Below are 18,135 nucleotides of genomic sequence, written 5' to 3' on the forward strand. Positions count from 1 at the left end.
ACTTGTGGAGGGTTCACACAAATTCCAAAAAAAAAAATATTAAAATAATGAATAGTGATAAACTTGTCTCTCTTCACCTCTTCCTAGTGAACCTGGTTCATCACTGTAGCGCGGGCCTCACGGCACGTGGCGGCCCGCGATTGGTCCGATTAATTTTTTTTTTTTTTAAAAAACAAAAATCAAACAAAAAAAATAATAATAAAAAAATACTTTGTGAACCCCTTTCATGGAGTTCACTAATGTGGGTGCTCTTATAATTTTATTAACTTGACAAGTGGCAAGAGACTGAGAGAGTATCTCCAACAATTACAAGAATCTTTCTTTCTTTTCCTATTTATTCTTTTTATTATTTATTCACTATAATTTTTTTTTTGAGACTCATGGATACAAATACTTTACCTGTATATTTGGGCAGTGTTCCCATTGTCTCGGACGATTTTGCCCTGTCCATGGAACTCTGAATACACACCGTCTATTTAAGACATAGCTAGCTCTCATTACCACAAGTTATTGTTAGTATACTCAGTCCTCACATCCCTCCAACTCTAAGATAACTCTCTCTTCTTTTTCACTTTCTCTCACTAAATGACAGGTTTGACGCCGGAAAATCAAACAGTCCCGACGACGGCACCGGCAACAAAACATGTACCGGAGTTAGGTCCACCGGTGAAACCAAAGAGGAACAAGTATGCATTCGCGTGTGCAATCTTAGCTTCCATGACTTCCATCCTCCTTGGTTATGGTTAGCTTTCTTGTTAACCTCTTTTTCTGGTCAACCTAAACAAATATTAATCCACCGCTAATTATACAAACACTGAAACACACACATTCATTACTTTTCATTAATATTTATTTTGTTAATATGCAGATATAGGAGTGATGAGTGGAGCACTGATTTATATCAAGAGAGATTTCAAGATCACTGATCTTCAAGTCAGTATTCTCGCCGGAATACTTAACATTTTTTCACTCATCGGCTCTTGTGCCGCCGGTAAAACCTCCGACTGGATTGGTCGGCGTAACACAATCGTGTTTGCCGGAGCTATATTCTTTGCCGGAGCAATCCTCATGGGATTGGCTCCTAACTACGCTTTCCTCATGTTCGGGAGGTTTGTCGCCGGAGTAGGAGTCGGTTATGCTCTCATGATTGCACCTGTCTATACCGCCGAAGTCGCTCCGGCATCTTCTCGTGGCTTTCTCACCTCCTTCCCTGAGGTATATATATGCTAACGCCTAACCAAACTAATTAATTAGATCAGTGTAGACTAAATCTTCGTATTTCTTTATAGATAACTATAAAAATGATATTGTTCTATTATATACTCAGTGTTTGCAAAATGATAGAGTAGGCCATGTTCCGTTGAAAGAAATACACACAGCTTATTTATATTTGTGTATAATTTACGTTAATTTAGCACATGATGTATTTTGCAGTAGAGGACAAAAATGATTTGAAATACTGTATATGGTTTGCAAATGGTTATTTATAAAAGGAAATAATAAATGAAATATAATATAATTGGTAATTATTAACGGAATAATGAAATTCCATGCATTCATGAAAATTTATAATATGGAAGAAAGGAAATAATTTTTTACAAAAGATTTATATTTTTGTTTCATTCCAAAAATGGGATATATTTTAAAAACCATATTCCTTAAAACTGATAAATATTCTATGGATGATATTAAATAACGCATTCCAATCAAACTTACCCACAAATAACATTCAGTTGCAACCTATGTTTTTTTATTAGTTTTTCTGTAAGAAAATGTAAGTAGATGATTATTAAGAAATGGTTGACTTAAAAAAGAAGTCGTTGACTTTTCATTAATCATCTTTAACGATGCATGGTTTTTTTAAACGAGATGATGACGTCGTGTACAGGTGTTCATCAACGCAGGAATAATGCTCGGGTATGTATCAAACCTCGCCTTCTCCAAGTTTCCTCTGAAGCTTGGATGGAGATTCATGCTCGGCGTCGGATCCGTTCCTTCCGTCTTACTAGCGATCGGCGTTCTCGCCATGCCGGAATCTCCACGGTGGCTCGTTATACAAGGCCGTCTAGGAGAAGCCAAACGCGTCCTCGACAGAACCTCTGATTCTCCCTCTGAAGCCGCTCTTCGACTCGAAGAAATCAAAGAAGCCGCCGGAATCCCCGCCGATTGCCATGACGAAGTCGTTCAGGTAAACACAACAGTCTCTAATGGACTCTTGGTCCCAAGTTTTGTCTCTAACTAACCAAGAAGTGGTAGTCAAATTATACTGGTTAATGACTTATTAAAGATACTAGTATTCTACCCCGTACTGCGTACGGGAGAAGAAAATGATCGAATTTATTACGTTAAACAGTATGTTTTGTATGTAGCCAAACTTATAAACGGATTTATGGTAAATATTCAGTGATGATTGCAATACTTGTCGACAACAAATATATATACCTGAGATCTATTCGAATAATGATAAAAACAAATTCTGAACCGACAAAAGTGATTATAATTATTTAATATTTTACCAAAAAAGTGATTATAATCTTTTTTTTCTCAAAACTTTTTTAGAAAATTATTTTACTTGGTTGCAAGATTTGTGTAACTTTTGTTATTGTTCTCTTACAACAGTTAGAGAATTAATGCTCACAAAAATTATGATCAAATATACAGAAACTAACTCATGCATTGTAAATTATTAGTAAATCTGGAATTACATATACACACTCGTGAGTTGTAGCCAATGTGCATGCTTAAATCAAACTACAGTCGATATGTAATTTTTTAATTAAAAAGAACAGAAAAACTTGATTTTCCACAGATTGATATCTACTTGTTTTATAGATACAAAATATACCTGGAATTAATTTGATCGCTTGTGCCAAAAATTCATAATGGTATGGAAAACGCATTTGAGTTCAACTCTGAAACTTTCTTCTGGTTTGAACAGAAAAAGTGTGTGTTATTGGAGAGAAAATGTGTTTTCTTAGTAATACAGTCGTATTGTATCTGCCACAGATATACAAATGCTAAAATTGTGGTAGTTTTTTTTTCTTTTGGATATTGGTGGTTAGTGGTGATCATGGTGAGTGGCGAGATGGACTAAGAAAATATTTTAGATTTTTTCAAGTAAATATTTAAACTGACACGTAGTGTGTTAAAGATTTTGCTTTTGTAGTTTATTTTTAGTTTTCTCTAATTTTGTTTTAAACTGATGTGGCATGATATTATTGGTTATATGACTTGTGATTTAGTATATAAAGGATATTGGATAACAACATGTGTATTTTGTGGACCAACTAGTATACACCGTTCAAATATGATTATGAAGTGATGAAGCCAAGTTTGTAAATCCAAAATGAAAAAATTATATAAAGACTGTAACTTGTGACTAGTTAAAGGAATAGATAGAATGATATGAATAATTATTTATGAAATTTAATGAAATGAAATCAACATTTCATTTATTCCAGAATTTATTTGGCGTGGAATGATTTTTCAATTGAATGTTATTTATTTCTGGAATAATATGGAATGAAATGAAATATATTTTCTATTTTAACTGCTGAACTAATTTAAGGAATACAAAGAACTGAAAAATTCATGAAAATTTTACTCCAAAAATTTCTACACTAACTCGACACATTAGATCAAATTTTTATTACATGTTTATCGTCAATATCCACTTATAGTAACTGGTTTGTTGTAAACTCATGATAAACTGAATTTAACAATTCTGATCACATTTACAGGTTTCGAGGAAGACCAGCCACGGCAGCGGAGTTTGGAAAGAGCTTCTAATCCGTCCGACTCCAGCCGTCCGTCGCGTTATGATCGCCGCGATGGGAATCCATTTCTTCCAGCAAGCCACCGGGATCGACGCGGTGGTCCTCTTCTCACCACGAATCTTCAAAACGGCTGGACTCAAAACAGATCACCAGCAGCTTCTAGCGACCGTAGCAGTAGGAATCGTGAAAACATCTTTCATACTAGTCGCGACTTTCCTCATCGACCGAGTCGGAAGACGGCCACTGCTACTCACCAGCGTGGGAGGCATGATCCTGTCTCTCGCGGCGTTGGGAACATCTCTAACGATAATAGACCACACAGAGAAGAAAGTGACGTGGGCTTTGGTGCTAAGCATCACTACGGTGATGACTTACGTAGCTACGTTCTCGATAGGAGCTGGACCTATCACGTGGGTTTACACCTCTGAGATATTCCCGTTGAGGTTGAGGTCACAGGGGTCGAGTATGGCCGTGGTGGTGAACAGAGTGACGAGTGGTGTGATCTCCATGACGTTTCTTTTGCTGTCGGAGGCGATGACGACGGGAGGAGCGTTTTACTTGTTTGGAGGGATTGCGACGGTGGCTTGGGTGTTTTTCTACACTTTCTTGCCAGAGACGCAAGGGAGGTCGCTTGAGGATATGGATGAGCTTTTTAGTGGATTCAGGTGGAGAGACTCCAAGAGTAAGCCTAAGAACAACAAGAACTCCAGTTCGAACCCGCAGGTTGAGATTGGACCAAACAAACTGTGAGCATAATAATGTAAAGATCCAAAGATGCATAATAACTTATTAAACAAGTGGAATCGTTTTGAAACACAAAATGACAGATTTACAGCACGTAGTAAAGTATCTTTAGAGATAACTGGTGAGAAAAAAACACAGAAACAAGTAAGCTTTGTTCAAGCAAACAGGGTGGCTCCCACAAATGTGAAAGCTTGACCACTGTGGAATAAGACACAATAACAGTTTGGAGCTATCCTTAGAGCATGATTATCCCTATAACCCCATAAGAGTTTCTTAATCACTTTTTTAGTATTAAATGTGTGTTAAAAAAACTAATTTTTTGTCCTCCATTCATAGTTTCTTAACTTAAGGGTTCTTAAAAAAAAAGAGTGAATGATGATTAAAGAGAGAAAGAAAAAATATATTAAAGAGATAAATATAACAGAACAACAACAACAACAAGACACAACATAAACATAACAAAACATTAACTCCATTACAGAATCAAGAGACAGAACAACCTAAACAGAGCTTCTTCTTAAACAATTAAAACTCATCCATTACAGAGAGAGAGTACTGAAAGAAAAGAGATAGAGAGGAAACTGACCTTACTAGAGCAGCAGTGGCTTAATCACCAATCCAGCAGTGGCTTCATCACCATCAGACTGTGAATTTCCAGCTGCAAACGAATCAGAACATATCACAATCCTGCTCTGCAATACCCTCCGAGTCAGAAGCCTGAAAACATAAACATCTTAATTACAATAACGAATGCTCTCAACAAAGTTGAGTGAAATAGAAAAATAATCAAATGTAACATTTATCTCAATTCAATACAACTCCTGCAGTGAAAGAGGAGAAACTGTGTTTGTTGACTTGCCTTCTCTGAGAAGAAACGAAGCTCGGACAGTTTGTATTATACTTGAGTTAAACCTACAGTTGGATAAGTTACTGCAGGTTGTTTGGTAGGAGACAAGTATCAGATGGTGAGTTCAAGGGAGGCTTGCAGCACCATTCTTACACTGTGTTCACAACTTCGAAGGCTTTGGGAAAATGTCAGGGGTGAATTTCTTGCGAAGCACTGAGACTACCCTTTATCTTCATCGCACCCCTGCCACCAACCAAAACATTCGACATTCACACAGAGACTCAGAGATCAACTTCTTGAACCAAATCAAACAAAATCAAGACAGCAGAAGCTTGGTGGATTTGGGTTCAGACACAAAGACAAAAGGCTGCTTAAAAACTTGTAATAAAATGACCTTAACGAAAAAAAGACAAACCTAATGAAAGCAATCTGAGGATTCATCCTGCCGAATATAAATCTTAACTTTTACTTATAGTATTTATATGTTATCGTTAAAAAATTAAAAATTTATCGCGCATAAAAAATCAAATTTTGTACAAACTAGTGTGTTCCAAAGATTTGTAACCAATATGCTGGAAAATCATTATATATCAAATCATCTAGCGTTTATCATAAATCCGAAATCTATCTATCTATATATCTATACTATTATTTGTGAAGTAAATTTTTCCATCCGAGCTCTCACGTTGAAAGTTAGAGCGGTTAATATCTATACTACCCTTAATAAATTTTTATATCTAATTAAAAACGAAATTTATGTTAATAATATTAGATTTATATGTTATATTAGATAATTGTAAATTATAATAAATTTGTCAAATAAAAACATGTTTTAAAAACAAATATAAAAAATATTAAAAAAGATAATTATATACTACCCTTAATGAATTTTTATACATATTTAAAAAATAATTTTATGTTAATAATATTAGATTTAAATGTCATCTATACTATTATTTGCGAAGTAAATTTTCGCAACGGAGCTCTCACATTAAAAGTTATAGCGGTTAATATCGTTTATACCCTTAATGAATAATTATATAAATTAGTCAAAAAATAAAACGAATTTTAAATCTATCTTATTAAAAAAATGATTAAAATTAATAATAAATCGATTATACCCTTAATGAATAAATTATATAAATTAGTCAAAAATAAAAGCGAATTTAAACTATATCTGAATAAATAAGTGATTAAAATTAATAATAATAATAGTCTATACTATTATTTGCGAAGTAAATTTTTGCAACGGAGCTCTCACATTAAAAGTTAGAGCGGTTAATATCGTTTATATCCTTAAACCTAAAATCAATGTTTCATTCGGAATTGCCCAAGATCGGCTCTATAGAAGGGGTATCCTGCAACTCGGCTCTATAGAAGGGGTATCCTGCAACTCGTATACTATTATTTGCGAAGTAAAATTTTGAAATCGAGCTCTCACGTTAAAAGTTAGAGTGGTTAATATCATTTATACCCTTAATGAATAAATTCTATAACTAAATTAAAAAATAAAAACGAAATTTTCATTTATTTGATTAGATAATTGATTAAAATTAATAATAGTAAGAATTATCTAAAATCTGAAAATATAATTTTAAAAAGAGATAATTTCTGCAAATATTGTATTGTTATCTGAAAAAATCTTTTAGTAAAAAGTTAAAAACATGAATTATATAACTAAATATTAATCAAATAAAATTCTTAATTATATAGTTAAAAATAGAATATTAAATTATCCAAAATCTAAAAATATAATTTAAAAAATATATATTTTCTATATATATTGTATTGTTATCTGAAAAAACATTTAGTAAAAAGTTAAAACATAAATTATATAATTAAATATTAATCAAATTATATCTTTAATTATATAATTAAAAATATAATATTAAGTTATTGTAAGATTTATTTTAGTATAATAAATATAGTGTACAAAGAATTTTTCAATTTTTCAAAAATTATGAAAATGTTTAAGCCCGCATCGCGGGAAAAATACCTAGTAATCAATATATCAAAACATGTTATATTTCCTAAGCCGAGGTCCGAGCGATATAACCCGCATATACGGACATAATTTTTTTAATCTATATTATTAGTTTAAAGATAAAAAAATGTTATTCTTACAACTGGATAATAAGATTAAAAATGAAAATACCACAAAGAAATAATTTTAACAAACAAATATAAATCAAAGTTATTTTAGTTGGTTATATACCTATTTTAATATTAAAATAAATTTAATACTTTTTTTAAAAATATGCGATGACATATTACGTTTACAAACAAATATAAATCACTTTTATATATTTTTCATAAAACTATTTTTATTATTTTAGTATAATGATAAATCTAATAATTATATGTGTATATATTCTACTAATTATAAAATTTACAAATAAGAAAGAAAGATGAGGATGTAGATAAACAAAAAATAAATACATGGGATTATACTTTTTCACGCATGTTTTCCATTTTTTAGATATTTTTTATAATATTAATTTGTAATCAGTTAAATAATTAATTATGTAATTATTTATTGAAGATATTGATGTAGCGTAGCATCCTATTTCTGTTGGGCTTTAGTTTTCTAGTTTCATTTTAATTCTTTCTAGATAAACATTAGTATTCTTAAAATAAGAAAGATAATGATTAAAAACTTTAGGGTAGAAGGTTAGATCATAATCCTTAAAGACTTAGGTATTTGTTATATTAATATAATAGTGAGCTCTTGATTTGTAAGAGTTACAACTTTTGATTATTGAAATAGAACTTTGTTTTAAACAACTCTTGAATCCTTACTTCTAGGCATTCTCTAAGAATTCAACATATTTAAGAAAGCTAAGATAACATACATTTTCAGAATTCAACATTACCTTCGCATTATCGGTTACTATGATTACTTCCGCTCCTTCATATATCAATTTTAATATAATTAAAATTGATTATTAAAACTAATGACTCTTCATAAAATCATGAAAAATATGATAAATAAGCAAATAACACTAATCAAATAACAATATAGATATATCAAATCATATCATATCAAAACAGTATATTCAACTAGTTAATCATGCTTATTAACAGTCACTAGATTTCGACCCGCACAACCGTACGGGTGTTTATTTTCATTTAATATACATAAATATTTTTTTACATCATTTATGGTATATATATTTATTTAACAAATTAATATATGCATTAAGAAAATATTAAATATTATTTTTGTATTAAATTTATATTCAGTTTTGACCCACCGACCTTCAAAACTAAGTTTTCTATTTGCAATATTTTTACATTTATTTCTTTCAGATAATATATTATTATATATACAAAAGTCTAAGATATGTCGATTTTTATACATGTATTATATAGTTTTTGAATGTTAAGTCGTTATACCATCGTATTGTATTTTTAGCATAGATATTTTATATTTATAAAACAGTTTTTACAAATTTATCAATTTAATATAATGTTATCATATTTAGTTCAATATAATAATCTCATTTAATATGAACTATTATTATTATAAAATGATAAAAAGGTAATTTTTTATTTTATAAATGATAACTAAATATATATATATATATAAATGCATAATAATAGTTCATTGCTAATTACGAAATTAGTTGAAATATTCACATAAATTTTTTGAAAATTAACATAATGTTATAATATTTTCAAAAGATTTGTTAAAACAATTATATATATATGTATATATTTATTTATATTTATATTTAAAATAAAAAGATATCATGCATAAATGATTTGTATTATTAACTTTGTTGAAATACATGTTAATTTATATACGTGTATTATATAGTTTTCTAATATTAACATGTGTTACCTACATATTACATTTCGAATATAAATACTTACAAAAAATAAAATATATAAAATTAATAATTTAATATAATTTAATCATATTTAGCACAATATAATAATTAATAATTTCTCTTTAAATGATTGATTATGATTATATAATTGATAAAATGATAAAATTTATATTTTAATATTATAACATATATAAATGTATGATATTATTTCATAACTAATTTCGAAATTAATGAAAATATTTACATATAATTTTTGAAAATTAAGATCTTGTTAAAATCTTTTAAACAGACTTGTTAGAACTTTTAATATATATATTTATATTTAAAATGAAAAGATATCAAAAGATATTGTGATTAAGGTAGTTCAAAGATTCTATATATTATTAGTTTTAATAAAATATATTTAATTAAAAATGAAAGGATGGTCCAAATTATAAAACAATACATGAAAGAATTTATTACTTCTATTTTAATAGATAATATAGACTATAATTAGAAATTTGAAGAAAATAGTATACAATTTTTTTTTTATAATAAAATCTTAACTAACATTAATTTATAATAATATTAGAGTACTAATAACGAAATTAATCAATGATTCATTTTATAATAATATTTAAAATATCTAATATGATTTTGTAGATTTTTTTCTCAATATATTTTTATAATTAAAAAATAAGACAATTTTATAGGTGAGTTGTTATATATGTCAATTATTTAAGATGTGATATCTTAATGATGTCATTATGTTAATTAGAATTAAATGAAATATAATTTTCTAGAGAATGTCCATTTTAAAAAAATCACACATGAATAGAAGTTGTGACTTTTGTTTTAATATAATAGATTTAGCCGACATAACTGATCCAATCCATTAAGTTATTTCACGATCCAGGCAAGCTTTAGCAATCAAACACAAATGAAATATTTTCCAACTGCTTTTGTTATTATAGTATATACTAGGCCTGCGGTTTTGAACCAAACTTGCCGAACCGAACTGAAAATTTTGTTAGTCGGGTAACTAGTTCTGTTCAATTTAGCATGTTTACATGTTTATAAAAATATTCAGTTTTTTTTTGTTTGATTTGGTTTGGCAATGGGATAGCTCAATTTTCCAAAATTTTAATTCAAATTTCGAATTTAACTAACCGAATTAACCGAAATATTGAACCAAATTAATCGAACTAACAAGAATTACCCGAATTTAAATTAAATTTAACCAAAATATAAATGAAAACTAAAACTTTGACTAGTTATCGTAAAATATTTAAAAATCGAACTTAGGGCTGGGACTTTTAACCGGAACCGTTTACCCGAACCGGGTCCGACCCGAAATAGACTGGTTTGGTTCGGTTTTGGATATGGTCATATTACCAAATGGGTCATTGCTTCAAATATCTGTGGATATCGGGTCGGTTCCGATTATTACCCGAAACCCGATCGGGTATCCATCTAAACCGAAATGGATAGCCTAAAACCCAGAATATTAAAAAATGTGCTATCACCACAACTCGAAACCCGAGTTGGATAGATAGAAAAGTGGCTATGTTGCCACCATACCACTTCAACTTATATGTATTCTTTTATATTGTAAATATATATACTATTTCAATATTATTTTTCTTATAAAATTAACATTTTAGGGGTTTGAATCCGGATTGGCCACACTAAAAATAGAGTAAGTAACCATATAACCACTTCAATTTACATGTAATTTATTTTATTTAGTAAATATATATATGATTTATATAATAAATTGATACCCAAAACCGGTGGTATCCGACTCGAAACTCGAACCGAAATTTACCAAGTACCTATTGGATAGAGAATTCATTTATCTGAAACACTCGGACCCGAATAGATTTTACCCGTACCCGATCCGAATATCCGAAGTCCCCGGCCTAATCGAACTACCCAAAATATTGAACTGATCAATCAAACTTAACTGGAGGAGATTTGGGCCGAACCAATGTGGCGTCTACGGAAAAGTAAAAATGATTTAATATTTCCAATGGATGGTTTAAATGCATCCATGATGCTAGTTTTGAGATGTAAAAGCTCATGTGGGATAAGATCTATGAAGACTATGTGATAGAAAGGTCTTCTTCTTTAATGTTTTGTATCTACCATCTTTTGAAATTGATGTTTTAAAGTATCACTCTGCATGTTCAATAATTCGAACAAATTTTAGGATTTTTGTCTCTTTCTTCTTTCTGTCATAATCTATTTGTTAATCATTTTCAAAGTGTCTAATATAACGTATCGAAACCAGAGTCAAAGAACAGTATGATTCAACTTGAAGCGCAGAACCACTAGATTGAATTGCCAACCAAGATCATCAATGTTATGAAGTTCTTTATTAAAGCCAACTAGATGCATTATTAGAATACAATAAACCAGAGAGCGCATAACGATAACAACAAGGCTGCATCAGGAACTCTGGCTAACCTTGCGTCCAGTTAGCTTCGCTGACTCGAACAACATGTGATTGATGAGTCCCCGAGAAGCACTGCCAAATACCAACATAAAACTTTTCTGAGTCAATGCAAACTTTCCAGATAGACATATACATGATAGAATCCCAAGAGTGCAATGTGTGAGAATCATCAAACTTATGCCTCAATGAACAAGACCGAACAAGTTGTAGCATTCACTAGAGGCTTAGGGAGGAAACTAAGACCTATTCATCTTTTAACTTCTGAATCTTCTTGGGGTCTGTCTCATTCATGTGTTTCTTAAATTGCTGCCTCACCATGCCAAGCACAAGCTCAGTGTTTTGTTGCTGCAAGGCACAAACGAGTTAACAGAAAAAAAAAAAAAAGTTCATATCCCAAGCCAACTCTAGGCAGAAAAGCCAAATCTTTCTAACTGAATCAAAATAGAAGTGATGATATAATATCAATCTCAAACTCTTACGGCTGCATGATATCGATACAAATGCTCCAAAGAAAAGCTCTCAATATTTTGCTTTATGCTATCTTTGTACAGAAAATCGATTATCAAGATTGGAGAAAAAGAAAAGATGGGAATGAAGAAGGCAGCGGAACTGGATTTAAAAGACCAATGAAAGTATTCAAACCAAGTAGACGGAGACGGAGAGAGACATACAAAAAGATCAAATCTCTACTGGCGAGATGACCTGAGCATGAGATAGACGGAGTCAGGGAGAGAAACAGGGCATTCAACAGTGAGAGCTTCGGATTTTCAGATTTCAAACTCAGTTCAGGTCAAACATAAACGGGCCGAAGTCATTGTTTGTGTTACCAACGGTTCATTCAGTTCCATTCCAATTCCCGCCTACATCATAAATATCAACCGTTAAACTTATCTCGCCTCCCATTCTCATTTTTTGTTGAATGAAAGAATATTTAAAAGTAACAAATATTTTTATAAAATATTTTTTTATCAATAAATCATTTGTAAAAAAAAATATTTCTTACCTTTTCTAAATATGACTTCACAACCGTCACCTCAAGAAAGCGTCTAGACAAGACTAATGCATCTTTCCTTTAAGTTTGTGTCGTTGTCTTTTTTGTGCTGTTTGAGTTTTTCCGCAGGTAAGGCCTCTTTTCTCCTGTGTTTCATTGTACCGAACTATTCTTCAAACGTTGAACCTAAATAAATTGATGAGAAGAATTCACTGTTTCACAAATAATTATTCCTTACTTAATTCAGCATATTTCTTTTGAAATTAGTCTCCCAGAAATCTACATTTTTAAGAAATATATCTTTTCTCCAAAAGAAAGATATAATTTCGATTTCAAATTTCAAAAAAATATGCATTTCCCTAAAATAAATTTAACAATTATCATACAACTACAATAAAAGCCCAATGAAAAACAGTTTTTAGTTTACCTTTGTTTTGGTGTTCAAACAAAAAAAAAACAAAAGTTCACCCTAGTTTATATCGTTATTAGCTCAGAAATCACTACTAGAAGAAGATGGTGATGATAACCGACCTTACATTTGATCTTGAAAAGAAGATACTCGCCCTTGTTCCGAAAGAGTCTCGACCACATGCATGGCAAACTATTTGCAAGAGATGGTACGCTGTACGCCAAGATCTACTCTCCAAGAAACACTTGGCTCGAACAGGAAGAGAGTTCATCTTATTGTTGAATACTAATGTTTTTTCAACAACCATCAACCTCGAGGGAGTCCATAACAACGTTGATCCAGTGATGGATTTCGGAGGTAAACTTGGATCTTTACAAGATTCAAATGATTTACAAATACATGATATTTTCTACTGCAAGGGGTTAGTGCTATGCACTATGGTGGGAAAACAAATGCTCGTGGTTTGCAACCCTAGTAACCGTGAAACTAGGTATGTCGAACCTAGAACAAGTCATGACTGTTTCGAATATGCTCTTGGATACAAAGGCAGCAAGGCTTCTTGTGTTAATAGCTACAAGATCTTGAGGTATTGTCGTTATTTCGACAAGCAAGCGATGCGTACGGTTTCTGAGTTTGAACTGTATGACTTCATGTCTGACTCATGGAGGGTTTTAGATGTTGATGAGCACGATTGGGAAATATCTGCTCGTGGCGTCTCTGTGAAAGGAAACACTTACTGGGTTGCTAAAGAGAATGAAGACCAGTTCATACTCAGTTTTGATTTCACAAGAGAGAGATTTGGGTTTCTCCCTCTTCCGTATGAGAGTGCTGGTCCTGAAGATTCCATGAATGATGAGTACGACGATACAGCTGTTCTGTCAGTTGTTAGAGACGAACAACTCTCAGTGTTACATCAGTATCTTCATTTGGATTTATATGAGATGAAGATATGGGTGAGCAACATGATTGGCACCAAAAAGGTGTCGTGGGGCGAGTTCTTGGTAGTGGACGTGGTGTTGTTAAATGTTGTTAGCTTCGTGGTTGACGAGGAGCATAAAGTGGCAGTGTGTTGTAGTACAGGCAAGGATGATCCTAGTGATGATAGTGAAGAAGAATGCACCAGCATTTCAATTATTGGAAAGAATATACAAAGTCTTGTTTATGATGAAGGGGCTATACATGGATCATGGCCACATCTCATCAATTACGTTCCAAGCCCGGTTCAAATTTTAAGGAAGAGTACGCGCAAAAGCAAAAGGAAACGAACTACAAGGAGGTTAGTCAAATATATTAACTAAGTTCCTTTTTTTTTTGCTTTTCTTTGTTCTTAATGATCTTACTCAAATACTTTATAATTGCATTGGATGCATATAGTGAAGAGTAGTTATTAAGAAACTAAATATCAGCATCTTATAGCTTCATAGATTCATATAATTTGTTCTTAAAACGGAATGCTCAAAATCTCACACAAAGAGTTTTCTCTTGTAAGAAAAAAATGCATGTTTAAAAGACTGCTTAAGGTATTTATATTATTATGTTTTGTGTTAGGGTTCTCTTTAACTGTTTCTGAGCTTTAACAGGCATCAACCGGAGGAGGGCACTTCTGCAAGAAGCGTTGAGGAAACAAAAGTGACACCCAATGCAAAACCTAAAGCACGTCGAAGTTTCTAGGGTTGCTTTGAATGTCCCAAAATGGTTTAGGAAATGAAAGTGAAACCAGACCTAAAGCACATCGAAGTTCTCTTGCTGTTGCTTTGAATGTCGCAATGATTTCTATCTTTTCTTCTTTTTTTTTTTGGACAATCCCAAATGTTGTAATAAATTGAATGCATATTGAAGTTTATTATCTTATTTTTGTAAGAATAACTTTAATGATTTCTATTTGAACAAAAAAAAACTTTAATGATTTCTATTATGAAATAAAATATGTCCAAGACCATATTCTAGTTTAAATTAATTCAACCCTAATGATTTCTAGAGAAGATAGAAAGGACTAACCTTGATCCATGCTTGGATGCAATTCCACCAATTGATCTTCTCCCCATTAATCTTCTCTTTGGTGATTTCCTTGATGGATAAGAAATCCCAAGCCTTCCTTAATCTCTCCTTTTAATAAATATTATTGTTATGTGTCTTAGAAAGACTCTCACTTACATACGAACAAAATTATGTACGAGTCATTTTTGTATATAATCAAAGGATGTGTCTTAACCAACACAACTCTTCCACACAACTACAACACAACACTTTGTTATTTTAACCGCACAAGTGCATTATAATGTATCATCATATGTATATTAAATCTTACAGTAATATATTCTATTATTATTACTATGAGTAAGAAACAAACCTGCGCATTCACACAAGTATTTAAATTCTTTACTAAAAATTAAAATATTTTTTTTAATGGCTAACAAATTTTATTAATAAAATTTAAGATTACAAAGTCAACATCCAGAACTTCCAAACAAAATTATTACATAAGCAAATATATGCGTCATATGCTGAGAAAATATAACATGGAAAGTGATTTTAACGATGCTTTACAAAAGAAAGAAAAACCAATCCGTTATTTCCTTCCCATGATATTAATAAAATGTATACATATAATCTACCAAAAAATAAAACAAAACAGTAATTTGTTAATAATTTCATTTAAAATTATAAATAAAAAGACCAATGATGACATTATATTAATGGAAAAAAATCTTGGATATGAAGAGAATATTTAATACAGTAAACATTTTCACCTCTATAAATATAAAAGAGTGTTCACAGATTAAATACAGATGACTGGTATAGAGATATAATGTTAAAGAAATAGAGTGTCTCACAAATTGCATATAATTTCTATACAATTTATTAGGTTTGCCAAGATATAATTATCAAAGACAAATGGTAAATTATAAGACACATTTAAGAAAAAGAGAATGATGTGACTATTCTAAGATATGTAACTACTTAGATGAATGGATGCCTTAACTTTTAACTTTTAATTTCATTTTAAAAATAAATAAATTTAAAACATTTGATTGAAAAGTTTCCAATAGAAAATCATGATATGCAAATTTAATAGTAGGGATCCCCATACTTTAACACAAAAATACGAAAGAATTATATCATGATTAGGTAAAAAAACAGCAGGCGCATGAAATATTATATAATGGATAAAGTGTCAAATATAAGTTACAGAGAGTTCTTTAAAAGAAAAAAAATGTTTTTAAGAACTGAATAAGGAATAGTGAAAAAATAAAAAAATCACTAAATTTTGATCCGCGCTTCGAAAGCGCGAGTTTTGTTTGGGTTATAAATAAAATTGGATATGAATTAATATTTTAGGTATTTTTCGTGTTTCGGCTTTTCGGGTACTTAAAAAAAAAATTTGCTCCTAAATATCCAAATTGAGCTAGACTATTACGTAGCTAAATTACATGTATTTTAGGGTTATTTGAATTATGGAATCGAACTGATTCGATTCCAAAAGGAACCAAACTGAACCATAACCGGAAATATTTCAAATACCTAATTGGATCCAAATGTCGAGGACTCGAAGAATTTGGATTTAAAAGAAAAAAGAAAAAAAAATTACACGACCTAAACCGAAAACCGAATGAGTATTCTAAGATATCCAGAATTTAAATATATATTAGTTATATTTTAAAATCATGCCGATTCAAGTATTACAAACATGACAAACATGTTTTAGATACATTGGTTATTTGGTTATTTTCAGGTTCATATACATCAGAACTGAACATAACTGTATCTGAGAGGACCGACTCGAACCCTACCCAAAAACTCAAAACTCTAATACCCTAAAGAACTGACTCGTACCCAAATGGGTACCCGGACGCTCATTCATAAACTTAGGCCTGGACGTTTGGGTCTTTAGGTTGGGTTTTGTCCAATTTTTTCGGATCTGGGTCCTTCGGAGCCTAGAAATTTGGATCCAATAGGTATTCGTAAATTTTTTTTGGGTTTAGGTCGGTTCTTCTCGGATTCAGGTCTGTTTTTCTCAGGTCTGGATTGGTTCTGGTCTATAATTAAAATACATATACAATACTCTTAACTTTCCGATCCAGATTGAATTCATGTATTTTCGGATCTTAAAAGTACATGATATACCCAAACCCTATAAAATTTAGTCGAAATTTGTTATATATATTTAAAATTCTACAAAATAACTTAAAATAAATTATTAATAATTAAAATAAAATATTTTTAAACTCTAGATTTTACATTTTAAGCTTCATATTACTTGAAAATGTCACAAAATAATAACAAAGATTGTTTGTAAAAAGATATTTTAACTAAATCATAAAATAAATATAGAAAAGAGAACATAAAAAATCATAGTTTTGAATATTCATGTTTTTAAGTCAGGTATTAATTGGTTTTTATCATGTCGAGTCTATTTGTTTTTTTTTTTGGTTCAGGTTCTTTTGGATAGAAGAAATTTTGATCCAATACATACTTTAAATTTTCGGTTTGGTTTCGGATCGAATATTTTTGAATCAGTTCCGGTTTCAGATTTTTGGGTCCGGGTAAAATGTCCAAGCCTGTTTGATTTTGATGATACAATAACTTCTTTAAATTACAGAAAATTTGTGGTAGTTTGAAGTTTATATGTGTATATTTTGGTCTATTTCATTTATAATGAATATGAGACTATATTTCACATATATTTTATGCTTCTGTATATTGAAAAATAATGAGATCATGCAAGTATATTATTAGAGTTACGTTTACCAAAGTTGCTAGATATTTGGTAAGATCCAGTAATCTTAGTTTAAATAAAATCCAAATCATATCTAAAGATCATAATTATATTCAAATATTCAATCATCTGAAAATTATAAGAAATTATCTGATCAATACAATGTTTTTAAACCCGACCCGGACACTGAACCGGACGACTTGCCGGGTCGCTGGGTCACTGGATCGACCGCGGGCGAACCGCGGGTTAATAAATGAATTAATTTTTTATATAATAATATATCAGCTATGTAAATAAAAATATAAAAACTAAAGTTTAATATTTTCTTAATGTTTTTATAAACATAAAATAATAGTTTGGATATGTCTATTTTTATGTTTA

The 18,135-nt window shown here is 30.7% G+C and overlaps 2 protein-coding genes across 2 annotated transcripts; both read left to right on the forward strand.

Annotated features, from left to right (window-relative positions):
* Nucleotides 1-504: 504 nt before the first annotated feature.
* On the forward strand, nt 505-4,597 carry LOC106425326 (polyol transporter 5-like). The gene is made up of 4 exons (XM_013866059.3): nt 505-742; nt 869-1,215; nt 1,889-2,188; nt 3,741-4,597. Exons 1-4 carry the CDS (start codon nt 586-588, stop codon nt 4,524-4,526), a joined length of 1,590 nt encoding a protein of 529 aa, XP_013721513.2. The 5' UTR covers nt 505-585; the 3' UTR covers nt 4,527-4,597.
* Nucleotides 4,598-10,932: 6,335 nt separating this feature from the next.
* On the forward strand, nt 10,933-16,204 carry LOC106396003 (F-box/kelch-repeat protein At3g17530). The gene is made up of 2 exons (XM_048738216.1): nt 10,933-14,313; nt 14,609-16,204. The coding sequence occupies exons 1-2, from the start codon at nt 13,142-13,144 to the stop codon at nt 14,706-14,708; spliced, it is 1,272 nt and encodes a 423-aa protein (XP_048594173.1). The 5' UTR covers nt 10,933-13,141; the 3' UTR covers nt 14,709-16,204.
* The last annotated feature ends 1,931 nt before the right edge of the window (nt 16,205-18,135 follow it).

This window comes from Brassica napus, chromosome A1 (assembly GCF_020379485.1).
Source record: "Brassica napus cultivar Da-Ae chromosome A1, Da-Ae, whole genome shotgun sequence".
Lineage (NCBI taxonomy): Eukaryota > Viridiplantae > Streptophyta > Magnoliopsida > Brassicales > Brassicaceae > Brassica > Brassica napus.